The 23904-nt window shown below is 42.3% G+C and overlaps 1 protein-coding gene across 16 annotated transcripts in view; it reads right to left on the bottom strand.

Annotated features, from left to right (window-relative positions):
* Positions 1–23904, bottom strand: part of Soxn (SRY-box transcription factor soxNeuro) — a 280350-nt gene that overhangs the window by 13854 nt on the left and 242592 nt on the right. For 11 of the 16 annotated variants that reach the window (XR_013256103.1, XR_013256108.1, XR_013256099.1 and 8 more), the window contains one exon: positions 3923–4016. The exons of 4 other annotated variants lie outside the window; for them this stretch is intronic. Coding sequence is in view for 1 of the 12 variants with exons in the window: in XM_077400780.1 (XP_077256906.1) it covers positions 3965–4016 (52 nt within the window). In the remaining 11 variants the exon portion in view is untranslated. Of the gene's footprint in view, positions 1–3889; positions 4017–23904 lie in introns of those variants that run through there. One more of the 16 variants, XR_013256098.1, reaches the window with a different exon arrangement.

Genomic DNA, 23904 nt, shown 5'->3' with positions numbered 1-23904 from the left:
CCTTTTGCCGGCAAAGAAAGGCAAGTGCGAGGTATGGTCGGGGATCACAGGATGTTGGCTTGGGAAAACAGATTTTCAGGATTAACCATACATAAACTACGCGTTCGGGAACCATGCCGATGTCGCTTCGAACGAAACTGACCCTTGATCTTTCCCTCCGTAACGACCTTCTTCCTCCTGCGTTGCGTTACGGCGAAACGGCCTAACCGCGATTCGGACTCGAGAAAGGAAGCTTCGCCTCGTCTCGAACTAGCACCCAGCTGAAGTTCGTTACACAGCGTGACTCGGCAAACACGATTTCTTGGACGATCTACCTCGCCTCGCGCCTTCGATGGATACTCTTTTGCGTGCGCGCGAGCGAGCGTATCTTCTTCCACCACCGGTTTGAAGGAAGCTGTCGCGAGCTACCCATCATTAGCGCAATAATTACCGAATTTGCAGTCGCGCGATCGCATTTAATTGCTCGATATTATTAATCGATCGGGAATCTGCACCACAATACTCGTACCTTTTACGTTCGACGAAAATCGATCGTTCCGATTAAAAGTCTAATCTTCGACCATAATTTAAGTCATTCTTTGTTACCAGAATCGGTCAAACTGAAATTATTATTAATTGATAACGCAATAATTGTGAATAGAAAAAATCGTAAAGTCTGATTCATTTAATTTTGCGAATTTATTTATTTACGTGGAAATAAGCTTTCTTCAAATCACGTCTTAGCGTTCCTCGATCTTAATCTCCGTCAAAACACGGAATAACACGCGATGCAACTAGATTCAGGGAGGGTTTAGTCGCAGTCACGAATTCTGTTGCGCCTGCTACAGAGAATTTGCCATTATCCACCCGCCGTTTCTCCAATGTTGACTACGAAACTCCGTAACGGCGTGTTGCAATCGTGAAAGGCGCAGAGCTTTGCGATGACTGTTGCAATTTACCCTCTCGACTATTGTAGCCCCGCCTACACCGACTACAACGTTTCTCGTGAATTAACGGCTAGCCGTACAATGTGAAAGTGAATCGTCGAGAATGTATTGGCTGGCTGATTAAGAATGTGTCCACCTAGCACCCTGCGATCATCATCAAGTGACAAAAATCGAGGGAAAAAAGCGGCGACACGTTCCGCGCGCGTATTTGCGTGCGCGAGATTATGACGCGAGCAAATTGGGCGAGTGAGGATGAAAGGGCAGAGAGAGAGAGAGAGAGAGAGAGAGAGAGAGAGAGAGAGAGGGAGAAAGAGGGCCCTTCGCGTGGAAGGTGGAAGGAACGGCGATGCCGCGCGGCTAATTACCTGAAATAACCCATTAGTCCTGTATCTACCAGGGAATTACAAGGCAACTGCTGAGACAGAGAGGGCGCGTCGTCTTTGACGTGTTAATCTCGGCCGGAGGACCGCGCGTTCCTACCACGGCGCGCTCTGCCTCTTCTTACCCTTACTCTCTCCTGTTTCCATGAATCAGCACTATCGCGCACCTGAGAAAAATCGCCGACACGGAACGAGCCGCGATGCAGATCCGCCGAATCGATTATCGGCGTATAATAAGCCGTGCCATTTGGGCGTGATCCCGGAACAATTCCCGCCGCGAAAACTCTCAGCATGCGACAGACGTTCACAATATTTATCAAAAGTCTTACAAATCGCCTTACTATTTGAATCGCGAAGCGGTCTTAACTTTTTTAACTTCGATGTAACATTTTCTACGGACTCTACGGAGCGACGGTTAACGTTTTACGCTTCGTCAAAATAACTTCTTACGTTAAGTTATTTCCATTATTATTTCACTCGACGATCTTATTTCAGGGACTTGTATTAAGATTATTTTGAGCAGAGATAATTTTCGCCGTGTTTTTCAACAGAAAAGAAGTCCCGCGGAAGAACTGATCGACAGGGTCTTCGGATAACTGCTTGGTAGAGCTTCGGGAGGTTGGGGGCCGCGAAGTGAGAGGAGCAATCACGAACGATTTCATAGCTGTCACCCTCGATGGAGGACTTCGGGTTCCATTTCGAGGTTCCCGGGCCGGGGAGATCCGTGGAATGACGGGGCGCATTCCCCTCTTCGCCTGGGAGGAAGCTTTCCCTCTTGAAAAAAATTCGGGATAACCGTCGTCCCGGAGCGGCACGTACCTCGCGCGAACCGATCGATCGGAGGCCGTCCACCTGACGTTTCAATTTTTAATCGTCCGCACGATACATTGCGCCTCAAATGTGCGCGCAAGAACGGCGAGCGATTTGAGAGATTGGAGAGCGAATCGAATTTCGATCGGGAATTGAAATATTTTATATCCCAATTGATCTCGAAACGTATGTACCTTCCTAAAGTGTCGTCGAAAGGTGATTATTTTTACACTGTCGCTGTGTGTGTAACGCTAATTAAATTTATTTTTCAATTCAAACCGAGTGACAAAAATAGAAGCGAGCAAAAATATGAAATGGCTCTCTTTCGCGTTAGCACATTGTTGACTATCAATTAACGTACGATCATCATAGGCGTCGTCTGTCACGGGCGATCTTAGGAAATCTTGGAGGATCTGCTCGAAATCGGTTAGTTCCACGTACTTCCCCGTACTACCGCGCTCCGCCTATCCAATTTGTTCGATGCACGTTGCTCAAAGAACGACTCATTCTCGCCGTGCGTACGAGCGATGTCGAAATGGGAGCGTTGGAGGGCCGGTATTCTCGAGAGAGGCGCAGAAGCCCGAGAGGAGAGTTTACTCGTTTGAGCGCGACGAAAGGGCTCGTTCTTGCGAGCGCGGCAAGACTGATGGCGCGAAGGATTTTTTCGTCGGTTACGATTTTTTTTTCCTCTTCATTGACTTATTTTTGTAATTAAAGCGACCGCCACGGCGGAACGATCGGTGACAAGGTGCGGCGACCGGCTCGCTCGATCGCGCGAGGGTCAAACTGTTCGATTTTGGCGATCCGATGAGCGAGTCGGCCGATCGATGGTAAGATCGGCGGACTATCGAAGCCGCCAATCGCCTAGTTTGCCTGAGCGGAACAAACTCGCCGTGCAGATCGGCCTGTCAAGTGAAACTGGGGCAAAACATCCGCGTCCCGATTTAATCCGCCGGCCGCGAGGAATCGAGTCGGGATCGGTCACGGCGTGAGAGCTTTCTCGGCTCGTTGTAAAGATCGATAGGATGGATCGATTAAACGGCCGCGATAGAGATCGCGTTTGTCGTAGAGATCGCGAGTCGGCGCAACGCGCGCGCGCAAAGTACGCGCAAAAAACAATCCTTGGTATTTTGCGATACTTTCATGGACAAACCACCACCGTTCGACTAGCAGAGTCGATTTGCCATTTGTACGTGAGTACTCACGTGAAAATCGACTTTCTACGTTAGCGGACAAATAAAAAAAAAATGTATGCTGTCATGCCCTAGATCGTCGCTTAAATGACCGATCGTTATGCCGAGTTCATTAAAATTCAAGTAATTTGCACATTAACGCGTTCGTTAGCAAATTATTAAGTAAAATCAAAATTGCAAGAAAACGGGTTCCTTTTATCATCGATCTCTAAATTGCTCATAAAAAATGTGATAATTTTAAGTAAACTCTTGTGTTTCAGATCTTTGCACAAATAATTTAAATAAAACTAAATGAATGCCTTTCTGTCTCCTTCTAAAAATTATGACCCGGCCTATAACATAAGCATAGAAAGAAAATCGAGTCAATTACGAATTCGTAGATTAACGTTATTAATCCAAATCGAGTGCAAATTTTCTCGTAGAACGCATTTCCAAAATCTCGCGTGAACCTCGCTGAGGAACATCCGGTAGGGATCGCGCGTCAGCAGAAGTAATCAATCTCGAGTGTCTAGTAAGTTTCACGGCTTGCTCGATTCTCTTTCGCTTGATCTAATCTTCTCAAGATTGAAGGAAGACTCACCGTAGCGCGCGAAACAATCAAGGAGCCTGATCCTTCGGTGGTGGAATGGTTCGACATTGTCGCGGCGAGAGTCGTTCACGTCGGCCAGGATTCCTGCACGCGTACGTTGCCCGTCGCGTTCCAATCCCTGCAACACACAAGACGTGCGTCTGAGAGCGATCGGTCGGGTCCTTTTTCGGCCGTGGCTAAGGTAAAGACCGTTTCCGTTCTGGCGAATTAGCCGCCGTTCCATCGCGGGAAACATGCCAAATTGATACCAACGAGCTATACTTAACTGCTACGGCCAAAAGAAGTCGCGTATCCGATAGAATCGCGACTGACAAAGGAGGAAGAAAGTTGATTAAAAAAAGGAATATCCGTATTTGGGCATTTTGTCCAATTGGGCATTCGCTACCTAATGGTACGCAAAAAGATAAGTTTTACCGATAAATGTAGCACTGAAAATGTATTTTTCAATTGTCACGTCGTTAAGTGATATTCTTAAGATTGCTATATAGGTGGTCCCGAGTTCTTGGAGATGCGATATCGCGCGCGGGTTTAAGGAATGCGATATGAAGACTGTAATATAAGTGAGTCACGCTGATATTATATATTAAGATAAATGGGACAATTTCAAAATTCATTGCCTCTGATATACGTGTACGATAGATTTCTAATACTGGAATTTTGAAAACATTAGCTACTATAAAGACATCCTCGACATCTCATCGTTCTTTCGTCCGCACGTATAATGTAGCTTGTTTAACACAAAAGTTGCATATCCTCGTAATAGATTAATACTACACTCACTAACAACGATTTAATCAATTTAATTATATCGTGATTAATAATAGATCGTTCTTCAACATGCCATTATTAAATAATCGTAGGTTGTCGAATTGACTATATGCCGTTAACACCGTGCACACAATAACGAGTTTGTCACGTTTTTGTTCCGCTTCGATAATTATCGATGAATAACTCATCTACTTTTCTCGGTAAAGATTTTCTTCCGCTATAAAATTCAACGCTATTACGTCGCTGTTGCGTTATTCGCCGATAAGTAAGCCTCGAGCGCATTAAGGTGAACATCGCGACATCGACTGCGTCTTTAAGCGCGGGTATACGTCGCGTGTGCGTGTCGGGGATGTGTCTAGGCTCGCGTTGCGTGTGCGCGGGACTAATTCGCGAGTTAATTTTATGCAGCGCGACATGCGAGAAGTCGACGCGAAGCGAAGCGAAGCGACGCGACGACGACGACGGTGCGGCTTATCGCCGTCGCAACCGCCTGCGACGTACAATTGCCGCGTTTCCTCCTCGAAAGCGTCTCACGCGCGCATTTCTATCACTCCCAGGTGTGAAAATGACGGATAGCCGTAACCAGGCGGGGCGAGATAGAGGTATAATGCATTGTACGCCTCGACGAACGCGTTTTACGCATCTATTAAGAGTCACGTCATTAACAAGGTAATTAGATGGTTATGAGGAATATGGTTTTATTATAATTCGTTAGCTCCCTTTTCTCTCTTGAACGTGTTAGTACGTCTTGCTCTTCAGTAATTATTTTAGTTAATCATTAATTTAAGTCATCATAATCTAGTGTTAATTTTGATGAAATAATTTTTTTGTTCGTGCCTTATGTCGTGCTATTCAGGGCTTTTAATCTCAAATGATGCAATTTTGTAATGCAATATCGAACAAAGTGTGTACAGCTTATCGTTTCACGCGGAGGTGAAAATGACGAATGACCGTAACGAGACGATCCAAGGAGGATATAGCCGAGCCGGACGATGCCTCTTCTCGTTTCCCTTCATTTACGACGAGGTCACGAATGACACGTGACGACGAGTAATGAGCTTGGTTCGTTACCTGCTGCCGCGCGAGGCATTCCACGCCCACGCGTGCAAGAATGTGACGGACGAGGATTGATTTAAGAACTATCGTTAATGTAGAATCACATGTGGTGGATTTCAGCTATTACGCGGTATACCTCAGAAACTAGCGTGTTTCGCAATTTTTCATATAGTCCACGATATGCGTGATGTAATGAAAGCGCGAAAAAGTTCAATATATCTACAATAGAAAATGGATTTTATTTATCGATCTGTATATATTCGGAATCCCGTAATTTGTTTGACTAGCAAAGAAAGGAGATTCGATCGAGCACAACAGCAAAAACTGAAATATGGGCGTACAAATAAGCAGGCATATATGTAGAAATATGAGAAAGATCGAGAAAAAAAGAGAAGGGATAACCCTTGAGGAAACCAATGAGAATTAAGTGACAACGTGTGCGCGTAAACAGCTAGAAAAACTGGAGAGGGACATAACGAGAACTAGAGGGGAATGAGGTCCTATCGTCAGACCGTCTTTACGCTCGCGCTGTCCCCAAGTGTCACAAGTTATGTATCCGCACATGCACAGACACGGGTACAGCATCATTAAAGATAAAAAAAAAATTAACAAACGAAACTACGACAATTCAAAATTATATTATTTTCGTTATAATCATATGCACACAGAAATATCGATTTCCTTCGATAGGTTTTAACTGCAATTTTCGAACGCGACGCTTTCAGATATTTCGGACTTTTGCAGTTAATTTTGCGATTTTCTGCTCGCCGTTGGCATTCGGTAGATAAATCCTTCGTGGCAAGATCGTGATAAATTTTCGCGAGGCCCATGAGGGGGAAAGCAATACCATTAGCTTTCGTTTTGAATGGCGACACGAATTACGTTCAGTTGGGAGAGATTGAACAGTATGAAAAAAGGGTTGCTACCCTCCGCACCGGGGGGCGCGAGCACATCGATGGTATTGTTCGAAAAAAATTAACCCGCGGGATTTTTATTTACTGCCGTTCCGACCCTCCTACCTCCGCGACTCCGACCATCACGGAGGCCGATGATCGATCGATCGCCGATTTTACGTGCGTGCTTTTTCGTAAACGAAGAAATTACTGTAAAGAAATCTTACGTGTACTGGATTCATGGCACTTGCTATATACACGTACGTTTTTCCTGTAAACTTTTACAATGGAATTTTACGAGAATAGCTAATAAGCATCACAAAATAGTTGTTTAATTCGACCTAACTGGCCACCTATATTGAATGTTAATCTTATCAGTTCTTATAAAAAATATTTTATCAGTTTTGAGATTGGTAAGCTTTTAAGTTTTACTGTGGCTATTATATATTTTCCTCATTGGATTATCGGCTGCGTTCCGACATCCGACTCCGACATACTGATTGTAGAACCGCCCTAAAACTGTGGCTATTATACAAAAACCTCAAAATGATAAAATGTCTTTGATAAAATTAACATTTAATAAAAGTAGTCAAAGTCAAATTAAACAACTATTTTATTAGTTATTACTGGCGAAGCAAAATATTTTCTATCTAATAAACATCTTTAAAACACTTTTTTTTTCTCTAAAACCACGATATTAGTCTTTCACAAGTACTTGAAAAAAAAAAAAAAAAAAAAAAATATCCGAAGAGATCGGAGAATAATATCGATCGTATCATTCCTTTCTTTTCGGTGGCCACGGCCGCTCGATAGTCATTATGGTGCGATTCGCGAACAATTAAAACGAAGTGGCAGAAGCAAACAACGATCGGCAAGAGCGCGCAAAGAGAATTAGTATGTACTCTGAAGTTCGAGCCCTTGGCTAGCTTCGAACAGAAGGCGGCCAGGCCGAGCGTGGCAACGCGTGGCACGGTGAGAGCGCGACGGGATGGCACTCAAATATTTACCACACCGTGCAAACAACCGTCGGTATTGTTCTGCGGCGCTACTATGTGTAAATTTAATCTTCCTCAGAGGCTCAAAAAGTAAAGCTTGCGTGCGCGATTGATGGACGAAACGCGTGGCGAGAGAGAAGATACTTGCTACACGTTCGAAAAAACGAGTGTATAATCTGCAAATTAAAATTGTCCCACAAATCACAGCCTTTATTGACGATTGTTCTTCGTAATCGAGAGATTACATCAAACTTGATTCAGTTGCCTGATTCAACAACAATCGCCTATTTTTAGTCTCACACACACAGAAAAAAAAAGAAATATCAAGACTTATATATTCGTATATAAAATGTGTAGTCTTGTTATAGAGAATTTGAACTTTTTATTTTAATAACTTTTTTTCATAGTTGAGTTATATAAATGACTTCATTCGAGCAAGTTTTCTTCGCTTAACGCAATACTTATATCTCATTTCAAGATTATAGATTCTTACGAATATATAAGTCTTGAGTTGACACTTCTTTCTTTCTGTGCATTTACGTCGCATGAATCTAAATCTTTAACTCGTGTGTACCTAGTATATGCTATGTGGAACAACATATTTTTAGTTATCAAGATAATTGTTTATCTCACAAACTTCGTTTTTATGCCTGACTCACGTAGACAGGACGAAGAGATGAAGTTATCATGACTCAAGTGACAACAAGGAATTCACCCCGCCGGAATTCACTAACTCTCGCCGCCAGACGCGACGGTGACATCTCCATCTTGTTCTCTTCTCTTCGTTTCTCCTCCCGCTTTTTCCGTCCGTCAAAAAAAAAAGTCTAGACCGTTCTCTTTCCCCACGAGCCCTTCTCACAACCGCCCTCCGACGAGAGGACAACGATGACTTTGCCCGCTGTTATGTGCGAGTGGCCCTCTCGGGCCTTTTGTCGGCCTATCGCGAGAGACACCTGGATCCCGCTTATCTTCTTCTCCGCCACCTCGAGGTCATCCAAAGGGTATCCTCGATCTCGCGTCGATCGCGAAGAGAGGAGAATCGGCTGACGCCGTAATGTCTCGTCCCTCTTGTTACGGAATTCGACTGTTGATTTGAATGACGGTGTTCGGTTCTTTATATTTAAGATACTTCAGATATAGTACGATAGAGCTCGGCAAGAAATACATTTTCTGATTTTTAGCTGGCTTCGCCTAGCGCTATCAAGAGACACGGTTAGTTCTCGCCGTTAACGCATGCATTTGGCGCGAGACACTACTAGGAGATAGCGCTATTGCTACGTGCAATATACAGATTGATGTTCCTGCTCACATTTGTAAAAGATTTCAAAAGTCGACCTAAATTTTTTCCATTTCAATAATTATTTAATTCTGTTCAATTAGTTAAAGGGTCGTTTCAGTTATCAGTGGATTTTAGGTTTATTGGGGATACCACTTATAAAAAAAAAAAACGCGTCAACAATAGTACCTCATGGATGTGAAAAGCTATTGGAAACATATTTATCATTCGCTCTTATCGCTCCTATTGCATTTTCTTTCTTATTAAAATGGACCTGCAAGTGGCAGATAACGAAATAAACGAGTTGTGCTTTTAGTTTCAAGTTATCTTAATAAATTAGAGTGATGGGATATAGTTAATGTAATGAAATTAGTTGATTGGTTCTTAATTTAAAAATGCCCAAGTGTGTGTTATTATCTTTTTAATGATTACGAAGATTTATAGAAACAATTTTATCCTGACGTAATTATTAATCTGGAATATATGCCGGCAACGAACATATATATCTTGTTCATTTACCAGAGGAAGACACTAGGATATCTAGATTCCGGACCGCCATATTAGCGGCCACGCGTGGTACCGTGAGAATTAATGTACACGGGGGCAATGGGTAAAGAGAGAGAGAGAGAGAGAGAGAGAGAGATGGTGGAAGACGGACCGACCAAAGGAATGCCATCGCCGTGCCGCACGGTCCACCTAGGAACGTAGCTAATGGGACCACTTAACGTCTCAAGCATCTCACGAAGACACCGTGGACTTCGCGTCCGTGGCCCGCCGTCTTGCACCTCGGGAACGACGTTGGCCCTTCCTTCCCCTATGGATCCTCCTCAGCGGTCCGCGTGGCGAGTTAATAATCGCCAATATTTATTCCGGATTGGTCACGGCTCGGTCCGGAGAGTGATGAGGAGCTCGGGCTGAAGAATGACGTGACGGCGGGTTCGAGGCCACAACGGAACGACCCGCGCGCATTGTAACGCCTGAGATTAATATTTACCGTTCACCATTACATCGCGTCGCCCGTCGTCGTCCTCGCGAGACTCTTCTCCCTTGCGCGCGATCGTGCGCGAAGGTTCTCTCTCTTTATCTCTCCCTCTCTTGTCGAGAATAAAAGAGGAAGACGACAGAATGTGACAAACGTATATGTGCTTTGGGATCCCAACGATTCGCGGTCGCGATAATATATCGCTGCCGCATGGATTATCGTATCTGGTCAACTATTTTAAAACCGGCACACGCGCCATGGTGAAGATGGAATAATCGGATGGAATACACCAATTAGGCGAAGTAATGTGTAATATAAAAAGACTCACATACCGTTGTTAACGCAAAATTATATTTGAACATTATCAGAGGAAGATCAAGATCGCAATTAAATTCAGTTACAATAAACGGATTATCGCTGATCGTAGCCTGAATTTTTTCGATGATAAACCATAGAGTTACTAAAGCCAGCCGATGACCGGAACAGCGCGGAACGTTAGTAAACGACGTTACTAAGCGAATTAACTGAAATGTTAGCGGGAAATGTTCACGGATCGGCCTAACGGGCACTCAATCCACGATTAAGTCGGTGGAGGCTAATGAGCGTTGAGACTTAACGCCAGATTACTGACTTAATCCTTTTGACGAGCGATTCGCGTGTCTACACGGCGTCACGTTACTTAATACATATTTATATCTATATGTATACACACGTCTATAGATAAGATAACGTCGTCTGACGTTGCAATCGGTGATTATCGATCTTGTCGATCACGTAGCGATTACCTTTGATACTCACGCGAAAGAAATTATGTAAAGAAACTCAGTGATTCATATCAATGAGATTCGACGGATAAATGTTCTATATTCATTCTCGATAAATTCTGAATTACCGCGTCCCTCCGATTGTACCTGACGCTACTGTAAAATATGATTTATAGATTTCAATCGCAAAGTTTTAGACTGTTTGCTTGGATCCTTCGAAAAAAACGTGGCGAAAACAAGCCGGAACGTCGCGCCGAATGAATTCATTCGGGGCGACCACAAAAAGAGAACGGGCGGCGAGTCCGAGTCCGTTAATTATCTTCCGAGTTACTGTTTTAGGGGAAGGGAAGAGGAAGGGGGGATTTTTTTTTTTAGGTGATACGGTGATGTCGTTTGTGTAGACCGTCGAGGGGGAGGAGGAACACCCCGGGAACGCGGGGGCGCACAAAAGGGAGGCGAGGATGAATCGCCTCCGGAGAGCGCACGGGACAAATGGGGACATTAAGTCGCTTTTGCCGCCCGGTACCAGGCGCTACCGGTACCTCGCCCAACTTGACCTTATACTGCAGCTTCGCTCCCCTCCTCCCCGTATATGCACTATGCACGCGTGTACGAATTCCTTGCTCGTGTTTTGCACGCATACACGCCTCCCGCGACGCGTTCGTAAACGCGCGCGCGAGCCGTTGTCATCTTCGCGCCTATCAGCGTGTTAAATCGCGACTGCGCCGCACACAAATATATACGGTGTGTACGCGGATAGGTACACGATGATGATATCTCGATCTGCCCCGCGACTTCCGTCGCGTTTCAAAGTCAGCATTTGACTCTCGCGCCTAAGTCAACACTGCCGTACGTTTCACTTTGACCCCGTCCTATTGTAAGACGCGCAGCGGCTGCGCCTCGTGAGAAATAATACTAGAAAACTCTGGTATTTCAATCTATAATAAATCTAAACTTCAACATCTTTCCGCGTGCAGCAACAAAAAGCAGATCCCACCGTTGTCAGTTTTATTGTATACCAATTCACGATGTGCGCGCTTCCGTGCATTGACACGTGTCATGGAGTCGTTTATGATGAGGCTTGTTTACACACGTATCCATCGTTGCACCGCGATGAACATCGTAACGATCGCTATCCACTTCCGGCGGAAATGTAGAAGCGCCGTGACTGGTCGACCGATCTCATCGATTTATCTTTCCTGAAGGTCGATAGCTTTCCACATTACGGCTATGCATATTTATATATATATATAATATAACGAATTAATAAGTATATTAATAACACATCTGTGCTTATGGTAATTGTCTCGCAGTTTCATAACAATATCCTCATACCTTGTTTTGCAATCTCGTTAATTACATAATGACTAATTAAAAAAATTTTCGTTGTTACAATCTTTCTGCACTGTTATTACATTCTTAAGCGTAAATCTAATTAATAGTGATAATAAGCGCTGATAAATCTAATAATAAATAAGCAAATGAGCAATAATAAGAAGTACAAATCTACAATAATTTATTTTCAGAATTGATCGCGGAATTCTTGTGCGTTAGAAGAGAGTAAAAAAATAAGAAGGACTTAAACAGTGCTTTTCTCTTCGTTTTCCTTCATTACTAACCTCGAACGCAATACTTATTGGCGTTACCGAGATACTTTTGCCCCCGAAGCAATTAGACAAGGTTGAAATAAGTGAGAAAAGTTTCCGAACACCCGTTAGATGGTAGCGCAAGGCCATAGGATGGTTTTCTCGGGGGTAGGAGCGAGGACCTGTCACATTACGGAGTGGAATTTATGCCCGATGCCCAGCGGCGTGACAAGTTGCCTCTGATGAACGGCCCCACCGCGAACTCTTGGCCCTCCACAACGAGGATAAGGAGAAGGTATAGGAAGCAGAAGGAAGGGGCCGGAAAAAGAGAGAGAGAGAGAGAGAGAAAGAGAGAGAGAGAGAGAGCGAGAGCCTTAGCACGCTTGCGCCCATCCCTGGCCCTTTCTCCAAATCTCATCGAATTCTTCCTGCGATTTTTATCGCCACCCTTTGCCCTTACAATTTACAGTATCCCGCGAATTCAAATTGAAGATACCGCAGGTAAGGGACGATCCCTCCGTATAATTGTGCAATTTGGCGAACTTCTTCAAACGTAACTGTGCTTTAAGGAGTTTCCCTCCTAAAAAAAAGACACTGGTTTTATGTCTGCAATAAACGTGAAATCTCTTATTACGTACGTATATTACATCTATAACGTTAATATTTTAAATTTTAATAATTTATTTTCAGATTATATAGACTACTATATATATGTATATCGAATACTTTAATTACTCCAAAAATATTTCGTGATTATAACGAATTTTTATTTTATCTAACATTTTTTCTTTTTCTTACAGGCGTTACGTTGAGAAAGGTTGATGGAATCGGTCACCATTTCCGGAAACGCAGTACGTCTTCCAAGAGCGGACGGAAAAGACGCGGGAGAAAAAATGCAGAAAGGATTGTTCCGCGTAAGTTCTTTAATTACCGTTGCCATACGAGCCGGGCAGCGTATGTAAGCGTTTCACGCTCGGCGGACGGAATCATTTTCTGCGAAGTTCGCGCGTTGACGTGGGTGGAGGTGACCGTAGGAACGGCGGGTACGGTCGCCCCCCGCGGGACAGGGGGTCACTGTTGTGGTCCCCGCGCGGAACCGTGGGGTTTAAAAATCCCATACGATTTTAACGCCCCACGCAAGAAGTCGTTCCTCGTGCGCTAACGCCGCCGGTCGCGCACGGCTCGCCGGTGATAAACACGCCAAGTTACGATTTCTCGGAGCTCGGCGCGCCGTGTGCGAGCGACGGCGGTTATTAGCGATGACGGTGGTTTCGTACGAGCCGTCCACTTTGCGAGTGGCGCAACTCGAAACTTGGCGGCTCGACGGATTTAAGTGAGATGTGCAAACTGATGACACGATCAGCAATTAGTTTTCGACTTGAGCTTCGACGTTGAGTGAATGCAGTCTTGTCTGTTACAACTAACTCTGTTAGAACTAACGGAAACTATAGTCAAACGTTGCCTATATTTAGTTTTATCATAAATTCTGTTACAAATATATTGGGTGAATGTAAAAAAATAGAAAACGTTATCATCTGTAACTAATCAAAATTTATTTATGTAGGTAATAACGAAAAAAGGGGTCTTACTCGAAATGATCACCTTTTGCTTTAATACACTTGCTTTAATACGCTTCCAAATAACGTTATCAATCAGCGGATTTTTGTCATTACTACCCATATCAATAAATTTTGATTAGTTACTTTGATTGGTTACAGATGATAACGTTTTCTATTTTTTTGAAACATTTATTTAATATATTTGTAACAAAACTTATGACAGGGTTAGATATTTCTCCTAATATGTCAAGTAAGCCGACCGCAAACGGTTAATAGAAATACACAAAATAGAAAAAGTAAATGTATTAAAAGCAAACCTGTTAGAAACAGGTTTTGTTCTCAGCTCATCTGTTAGACATACGTAGACATACCTAGGGGACACACGTGGAGAAAGTACCCCAAAAATTACATGGGTTGTCGCACATGTCGCACATACTTTTGTCAAAACAGTGGAAATTTCCACGGCGCAACTAAAAAATAACACACTTTCTCAAAATTTTACATTGTCTATTTTTTCCTGTTAAACCCTGTAATTTTTTGTAATTAAAAAAATCAATATAGTGTATGGTGATACCTGGTGGACACGTTTACGGTCATGAGTCTCGCACTCACGTTGCGTTGTTTCGATACGCGGCAAACTCAAGTCACATTGTTGAGACACGATATCATATGCCCTTCAAGTGTTGCCCTGGCACTGCCTCGCATTCCAAAAACCCGTCAAGCTTTTAGGCAGCTCGAATTTCTATGGATGGATACTATTAGAGCACACACGGTTGCAATACAAAACAACGACGAAAGTTTGTCAACTGAACTTCACTTATGGAACACGATCGAAAGCGATCCACTTCGGAATTTGAATGGAGTTAATGAAAATAATTTAATGTTCTTATATGTAATTATATATCGCAGATACTACATTTTGCTAGCATATTATGTGATTCATTTAGAGTTAAGGTAACCAATGATTTCTAAACTATAAAGCTTCACTTTAACAGGATTTTGATTTAAAACTTATGTAACAAGATTTATAAAATTGAGAGTATGAAGCGATAGGATGGGTAAGATAATTTCTATAATCCAATCTTATGAATCGCTTCTGGTAAAATTATGGAAATGTTCTTTTTGTAACAACTCTTATTAATATTCTTTTAAAACATTTTTTAAATATAATTTATTATTTAATTAATTTGAAACATTAAAATGTTGTGACAATGAAACATGACAATGTTCCCGCTGTCTGTTCTTGGGCTCGTTTGTGTCGTTGAGGTTTTCTCATCAGAAATCCGACCAAAGGACAGACGGTAATCAGCCATAAATGAGGCAGAGTTGACATTCTGGAGCTGAGCGTCGGCGACAATTGACGCTCAAATTCAAAAAATTTTTCTCTCGTTCAAACATCTAATGCAGAGCGTCTGATATAGTGCAGACTGGCGAGTGGCGACTGAACACCGAGAACAAGGCGTCTAAAACCCCTTGCACAATGCTAGGCAACAGGCAATAGGAACAGGAAATAACCAAAAAATCGTTAATTACAATTAAAAAATTCAAATACTATGATTGGTTGGCAACAGGCAATAGGCACAGAATTTCCAACGTGACGGAAACTCTGTGTCTATTGCCTGTGTCACTGTTTATTCTACATTTATACATGATTTCTGATTTCTATTCCCTGTTCCTATTGCCTGTTGCCTAGCATTGTTCAAGGGACTTAAGGCCCGGTTGCATCAATGTCGTATAATATTTAACTAAAATTAGCTTAACTCACTCTTCGTCTCTTTCTAAGGGGACAGTTAGAAAGAGGTGAAGAGTGAGTTAGGCTGAGGTTAAATATTATGCGATTTTGGTGCAACGGGTCCTAAGCGTGGCGACTGAGAGCACCTGATGGGAGCGTCAGCACCTGGGTCATTAATGTTCAAGCTATTAAGATAGCTTAAGATAACGTGTCTAGCACTAATGACTAACTTACTCTGTTTTAAAGGAGATTTAATGTATCAGTGACAAGTCTGGAGCCTTGGCTGAAATTCCTCGGGAGGCGACGATCAGTGCAATTTAGGTTTGACTGGAGCGGATCGTGATTAAAAAGAAAACATTTCTTTCGAAAAATCCTTTATCTCTGCAAACGCCTCATCGATTTTTTACCGATCTTAGTAAATCAATCTTGTTTATATTCTCGCGTAATTGAATTTTGCGTTGTCTGTCAAACAACAATGACTCGTGGGTAACGCAGGCCGTGGGTAACACAGTATGATAGTGTCTAAATTTAGTCTATTAACAAACCATCAAATGCAAAATCGAATTATTCGTATAGCGAGCAATTAATCCAATGATCCTCCCCAGATATTTTTATCCCCTCGCGCGACAAATATACCTGTCGTGTAAAAAAATGTGCTCGATTACGCTATCGGGCAAAATCGATATCTCTCTAAGCAACGTGCGACGAAGATTCGGAGCTGCGTATAATTCTGCGGTCCGAACCACAGCGTGTCACCGCGGAAATCACCATGGCGAATCCCACAGCGCGTGTATATCATTTTTACAGCCCCGGCACTGTTATGGCGCTATCGAAGTTACGACCGTGCGAGAATCGAAAACGTCGAACGGGACGAAGGGGAAGGGCAGGTTCGATAACGTAGCCAGTAACTTGTACCCCGTATCGCTATTCGCGAAATAGTGCGTACGTGAACTGCATCGCGCGTCGATTGTCGACGGCGGATATGCCGCAGCGTAAACTTCCGTTCGAGAGATTTTTCGCCGATCCTTCGTCGAGCCCAAGTGCTACGCGCACGCCGTCACGCTGAGGTTGCCCTACCTCCTTCAGCCTTTGTTAATCTTTTTTTTATTTTATGGAGAAAAATGTTCTCGCGTATCTGACGTTACGATATTCATTTTTCGAGTAAACGACGAATTTTGAATAAATATTTTACATAAGCGGCAAATTTAGAATAAATATTTTAAAGAAGAGAAACGAAAAGAGATTGCTCCGCAAAAAATAAACCTTTATTATTAATGCTGCAAGAATTTTTCGAATAATCAGGCTTTTAGGAACGTGACTTTTAGAACTGATAATGTATCTATATACATCTGATTGTAAGAGAGACTGATTTCTCTTAGAATACGACAGTAAGAACACCGCCGATTGGATATCAGTACCTCAGATACAGTAGGATTAATAGTATAATTACTAACATAAACTAAAAAAACCGCCTCTTATTCCTCCCCGTAATATAGTAAAAGCGTCGAATAACTTAAGCCGCTAATAGCTTTAGGGAAAATCCAAGACCAAAGGACACATTCTCATGCGATATCACCTCCTCGAATCGATAACACGTATATACAATTGACACACAACTCCATACAGCGCAACTATTGGCGGCCACTATTTTAGTCACTTCAAAAATCAACATTTTTTTGTGTGGGAATAATCATCTGCTTTTTGTTACTTTAGTAATTTTTTTTTCTTCGTGGTAGACCCCTAGCTTTGACATTGCACATTCTCCTAAGTGATTTCTTCACTTTCGCGTTAGATTAGGTTTCTTCGAAAAAATACTCACATACCTATCTGTCGCAAAATTAACGCTGCTAATATCTTAATAGCGTTGACCGTGTTATCTGCTTTTCAAGCTTTTTTGTCGATCGAACACAAGAATGGTTCGTATCAGCGATTGACGTACCGCGAGTCCGTTTCACATAATACACTGCGCGAAATCACACAGATTGGTATCTTGGGAGCTCATCTTGAAGAGACAATTCTCCGTAAAAATATTTGGTAAAGTTGGCTTAGAATTGTCTCAGCGAACTTATGAGAAAATATTTTTTCATTCATCGTTCATATTTTTTCCTAGATTTCCCATAATGTCAGGAGTCTGCAGAATTATTAGTAACCTTTAGAGAATTTAACAAAATTGTGCTGCAAAATTCCGAGACCAATTGAATTTTTCTTTTGTCGCTAAATTTTGCGTTTAGCTAGTTCATCCCGATTGTGCAACCCCGCCTTCGTGCTCCAACGAAGATTCACGAGTGAAATGAAATCGAGCTATCGAAAGAAAAAGGGAAATAAATAAAAACGTATTCCGACATATTCCAGGGATACGAAACTGCTCGCGCGGTGAAACCCGGCGAGCCATGGAAACGCGGGATCATGGGAGAGAAGCTTGCGCGGCGTAAAGCAGGTGCTCGGCCATTGGTCGGCATGGATGCGACGAGAGATCGCGGAGGTGTAGGTGGGATAGAAGTTTATGTCTGCCTCTCTCTCTCTCTCCTTCTCTCTTTCTTTCTCTCCGTTTTCCTCCCTCCCGTTTCCCTCAACCAAGAGCGAGATAGGAGAGCGAGTTACTGGCTCATTGTACGCGCACGCGATCGGAATTTCGACGCGGACTCGTTATCGCGGCCGTTCGCGTTTTCCATTCGAAAATTTCGTTTTCCGCTCAGATACGATATCGACACCGGGTGTCTGTCGGCCGGGGGTATGCGCTGCACAGCTTTGCTGGGGTTCGCAGAAAGCGCCGAGAGAACTGTTCTGCATCCGGGATCCAGGTCGAGCGGCCTCTTTTACGAGGCTATTTTTATCTAAACGCATCTACGCTTCCCTACCTCTACGCGGGTATTTGAAATAAAATCGACGCGATAACGAAAGCGCTAATACCCGGATCGTTGCCGGATCAAAAATTCGCTCGCAGAAATTGCGCACGAGGGTAATGCGAACAAAAGCCTCGATGTTGGAATCGATTAGCAGAACCTCTTGGGAAAAAAAACATTTTTTCGTTATATAAAAAAATACCTTATGCATAACATAAAATAATGAGAATGTAGTAAAAAAAGTGAGAATAAAAGTATAATTATACGTCGGAGAAAAATTAGTTACAAATAATTTGTTGAAAATCTTAAAATAAATAAATTTAAAAAATAATGTTGTTCAACAACATTAGACTAATTAGAAAAAAAAATTTGTTTATTTAGTACATCATGCTCTTGTTTTAATAAAATAAGTATTTGTTTTATTAATATTATTGAATTAGTTAGATTATTTCCAATTAGATCTAATGCTATTAACACAATATTATTTTTTTGTGTGAGGATTGTTTTACAGCTCTGAAATGTGACTATTGTGTGATATTTCGGAAGCATTAAAAAAAAAAAGAATCTATTTATCATCTTACTTAAACCGCTTTTACTTCTTGTCACTCTACTACATTTTTCAAACTTTTAACAGTCAACAGACACAGATAATAAAAAAAACGCTCACCAGGTTTCGATTTCTAGTCCGTTAAACAAACAGATCTAAAAATTTGCTAAATTATTTTCGAATAAAGAGTCTATGAGAGAGAGAGAGAGAGAGAGAGAGAGAGAGAGAGAGAGAGAGAGAGAGAGAGAAATGAGAAAACAAAAAATTAGTTTTCTATATTTTCAACAAAGTTTTAACGAAATATTTGTTTTCATGAATATGCGTTGACGATGTTATGTAAAAGAAAAGTCTCAGTTATGTATAATGTTTTTAAAGTTGTATGTAAAATGAAATAATTTATCTGTATCCTAAAAGATTATTTAATTCAAAAATATATTAATACATTTCTTATTATTGATATAAATATTTCACAAAGTGACAGGCACTTTCAAATAGTTGAAGGCAAAGAATTATGAGGCGATTCTAAGAAAGCACGTGCATTATTTAGATAACAGAGTAGAAGTAGATAAATGATAGTCTAAAAGTCTCTACACTGTAGACTAAAAAAATCTACTCTGCTTATCATATATTGCGAAAAGGGCGGAAGTCTGTAAAAATCTGTAAAACAGATAAATGCGGAAAAGTGAGAAATAAAGAGTAAGGGATAACTAGTAAGGAAAAATGAGTGACATCCCATTACCTGCTTTTTCTTTTGGACTTTACTATCTTAGTCATAAAATAGGCATTGACCATCAGGGGAGAATGCTTTGGCAAGTCGGCAGCTTTGTTTGCGAAAAATGTACTGTCATAGCTTCTTTGTAGGAATGGGATAATCCTTCGCAGGACACCGGAAGTGAGATACCGAATCTGCCAATTAACACAAAATAACTCAAAATATGAAAACACAGCAGGTTGCACAAATAATTAATCACATATAATTTTTCCCAGTTCGAGGAAGTTGTACACATTGGTTTTTTTCCTTTAACAAATCCTATTTTTGTTATCTTTGGCATTACGAGAACAGAAACGTCCAACATATTAAATAACAAAAATTTACTAACTACATTTTTGATCGAACATAATTCTTTAAGATAAATATCCTCTTCTCATTTATCTCATTATACAACCTTAAAGACATTGATTGAGACCTTTATTTTATCATATATATAGCTTTTATGTGGATGCAATGCTCATGTTACTTTGCGATTCCGAACGTGCAAAAATCCTTGAAAAAAGGTACCTGCGAAAGGAGTTAGATGCATATAAACGGCTGACACGTCGAAATTCATGTCATTAGTATATTTTCCCATCGGCATGTTTCTAGCCTCAGTTTTAATTTTGACAGGCATTAAGACAGATGGGACTGATAGGTACCGACAGACAAAATGGCTGTGAGCTGCCGCACGAGGATCAGGATCAGCACTCCGAGAGATCCCCCCCGTCGCGAGGCACGGCAGACTTCAAAGGCTTCGAGACTTCATCATCGATACCGGGTCCTGATCACTGCCGGCAGATTAGAGGAGCACCCATCCCTTCTTCTCCTTCTCTTCCTCCACCTCATTTCTTTCGATCATCCGCGCAAGGATATAGGCCCATCGATCCTCTTGTTGTCGACATTTTTAGAATTCTTTTCGAATCTCGCAAATTTCTCTAGTAAGATGTGCTCAAAATGAGACTGTCGTTCAGCTTGATTTTCCCTTATTCAGATATCTAATTAAATATAGCTAGCTGCATAATTAAGACGACTTAAGATAAAAATACAATCTTAAAATTAACTGAAGAGAACAGAATTTTCACAACAATTTAATATCCATAGTATCTTATTCGACTTCTTTTTCACAATCTCTTATTAATGTGTAACAACAGCAACTTTCTAATCTGACTTCCGGTATACGTCCATTATATACGTATGTACATAGTATAGGATGTCGGTTAAGTAGCAGAAAAGGCAGGACCCCGCTCAGCTTAAATGCGAGCCTACGGTAAAATTTATTGCACGGCACGTTTCGCCAGAGAAGGTTTCCGGGAAACACGATTGCCCGGCGAACCACAACTCGCATACGGAAATAAGTAGAAACCGAGCAGAAACGAAGGGCGGAGAAGAAGAAGAAGAAGAAGAAGAAGCAGTTCCACCGCGAAGTCTTTCGCGGAAGTTGGCGAAAGAAGATGGAGAAAGTTTTCATTTGCGGTCTGCCTCTGAGGTCGGGGCCAATGGCGGTCTTAAATCGTTCGCAATTGAGAGGCGTCGGAATCGTTCTTCCCTCTCTTCGCGAGGAGTCGCCGGAAGTCGGCCAGCTGAAGAACAACCTGTTGACCTGACGCGATTGCCGAGAATACGTCGGTTATCGCGAATTTATCCGAGCGATTTTCGGGAAACGCGTGAAATTCCCTGCCAGACCTCTAATTGTACAAAGTATTCTAGATTCTTAGTCTTTAAATTTAATCGGGGTCCGTTTTTTTGAGCATGCGCTATTTGTAATACTGATATCATAATTACGATATGGCTGATGATGCCTACGCGTCCGTAATTATCCTCGGATAGATATTAATACGACCCTCTCATTATTATTCTTCTTATATAAGAGTCTCTCGCATTGGGAGGGCCATATTTCTCTCAACGCGTTGCGGATGATTAAGATTGATGGCTGACTAAACTCGCCAGGTGTGTGCTGGTTCAGATGATTCATTCCAAAAAGTATAACGTAATATTTTAGGAGAAAAAGAAAACATCTCGCGATGACATGGTGAGCATTGTGCAAATAATTACGGAATTACACAAGAGCTCATAAGAGCTCAAATACCTATGTATACAAATGCACGAAATTGTGCATCTACTTTTATGACTATTCATTACAGAGTGTTCGTTTTTAGCCATGTTTGCTGATATGTATTTTATCAGCAAACAACATGTAAAAACACTTTTTATAAAGAGACCACAAATAGCTATTTATGTAAGTTCCATAAAACAAAGATTAAGATGTTTTGTAAATATTTTATTTTCTATGATCTATATCGTATATCTATTCAGCTTAGGCTACTTGGTGGGTCACTTGAATAGAATGTTAGACAGGTGCTTCTATTTTTTGAACCAACGGGGGAGGTGTTTTTCAACTATTCTTGAAAGGCGCAAGGTAGGAGGCTGAAGATGTGTGACAAGAGTTTTGTCTGGACAAATAACGGACTAAGATCGCAAAGGTCTCTTTTTCTGAGAAAAAGGTCGGCGCTAAGTAGAGATAACTAAAGCTAAATTAACTTCAAAACATTAACATTTAATTTAAAATAATCATTTCTTTCTAACACGAGTATCTAGAAAATAATTATTCGATTTCATTTCTACGGTTAATAATATCGCAAAAATTGCGGTAAAACTAGATATATAGTTTAATGTGGCGGGTGTTTCTAACGCGCGAGAAAACGCAGGAAACTGTTCAGAAAATTATAGCCCATCCCACATGAAATTAAGAAAACCATAAGAACGGTAACGAATTTTTAAAGCAGCGTGCAATTCCGTGAAATATCTTTACACCTCGCGAGGAATGACGCTGCGATCTTAAGTGGACCGCTCTCGGATCATCGTCGGCTCATTTAGCCGACAAATGATCGGCACTCGTTGCGAGATCCATGCCGGTTTTTCTCCTTGTTGAAACAACGACGTAGAAATCCATCCGAAATCGATCCTCGACGTCACGGATGAGCATCGACGATTTTCCGGTGCGGCCCTTTTGAACCGTCTATTACGAGGCTTCTCCTCCTTTTTCTTTTTCTTTTTTTTATTCGAGAGAACGCCAGTATACAGCTTCATCGTAGATCTTGAGCCGAGCATATACCGAATCGCGACGCTCGCGTGAGAATCGTATAAAAGACCTCCGCGTATTCATAACCGCGGCCGAGCAGGTACTCAAGCACCCACCGGGTACTCGAAACCAGCGGAACCAGCGATATTTCGATGCATGCGCGTGCATGGAGCGCACAGAATATTTTTTTTATCTTCCGCGACCGTGCAAAGATATCGGTCGGCCGATCGCTTCTCCGGGGACGAATATAACATCGGGACGATTGAACACACGATTCGACGATCGTGCGAAAAAGTCGGCGGAAAATACTATTCGCGTACAATTCATCGGTATTATTTATTACTAGGTGCAGCATTTTAATTCGCTCAACGATCAATCATCGTATTGTTCCTAGAGTGTCGTGACGTCGATTGTTTTAATCGCGACTCGCGCAACGAGATACGAATGAGTCACGGTCGAGTTACGAGTTGTCGTTATTAACGCTGCGGCGAGCCGATCGACTTATTCCAGCCACGGCCGACGTGCGACGTATTTAATCACTCGATACGAGGAGATTACGATTACGACAACAAATAAAATCGGCCAGACACCTCGCGCGTAGAGGCTGTCGAAGACGCCGGGTTGGAGAATAAAAAAAAAAAAGAGGCACGTTGAGAGATAAATATCTCGCAATTAGCGAAGCGTGACTGAGTGACGAGTGACAGTGTGCGAGAGATCGAAGCGATCGATTTTCAAACGTCATTAAGGCCGGTCCACGCTGTGAATGACGAGAAAGGCGCGAGCGGGGAGGAAAATCGGAATCGCGATCTCCGGCGGCGCGTCCAGCCTGGAAACTGATAAATTGCGACTTCCGCTTGCGTTTCGATCGTGTACCACGTAATTTCCTGCAGAGGAGCCGCCCTGATAGGCGCGCGCGAGAGGAGGAGGACGAGGAGGAGGTGGTGGCGGTAATGGTGGTGGTGAGAAGGGGGAGAGGCGGCGGAGGACGAAAACGGGGATGGGACGGGAACCAACGGCGATCGGAAATTGGCCCGATGACATTGATTAAAGCGTTTAGCGAGAGGCGACAATGTCGTAATTATTAATTGGTGACGACGCCACACCGAGATTCCCGATCGCGATAGATGACGTTGAAATACGCTTGCTTAGGAAATTGGAGTCTAACAAATGAC

This window comes from Temnothorax americanus, unplaced genomic scaffold, assembly GCF_048541705.1.
Source record: "Temnothorax americanus isolate GAGA-0224 unplaced genomic scaffold, ASM4854170v1 Scaffold14, whole genome shotgun sequence".
In the NCBI taxonomy this organism is placed as follows: Eukaryota; Metazoa; Arthropoda; class Insecta; order Hymenoptera; family Formicidae; genus Temnothorax; species Temnothorax americanus.
This window is presented reverse-complemented; position numbering and strand designations above follow the sequence as displayed.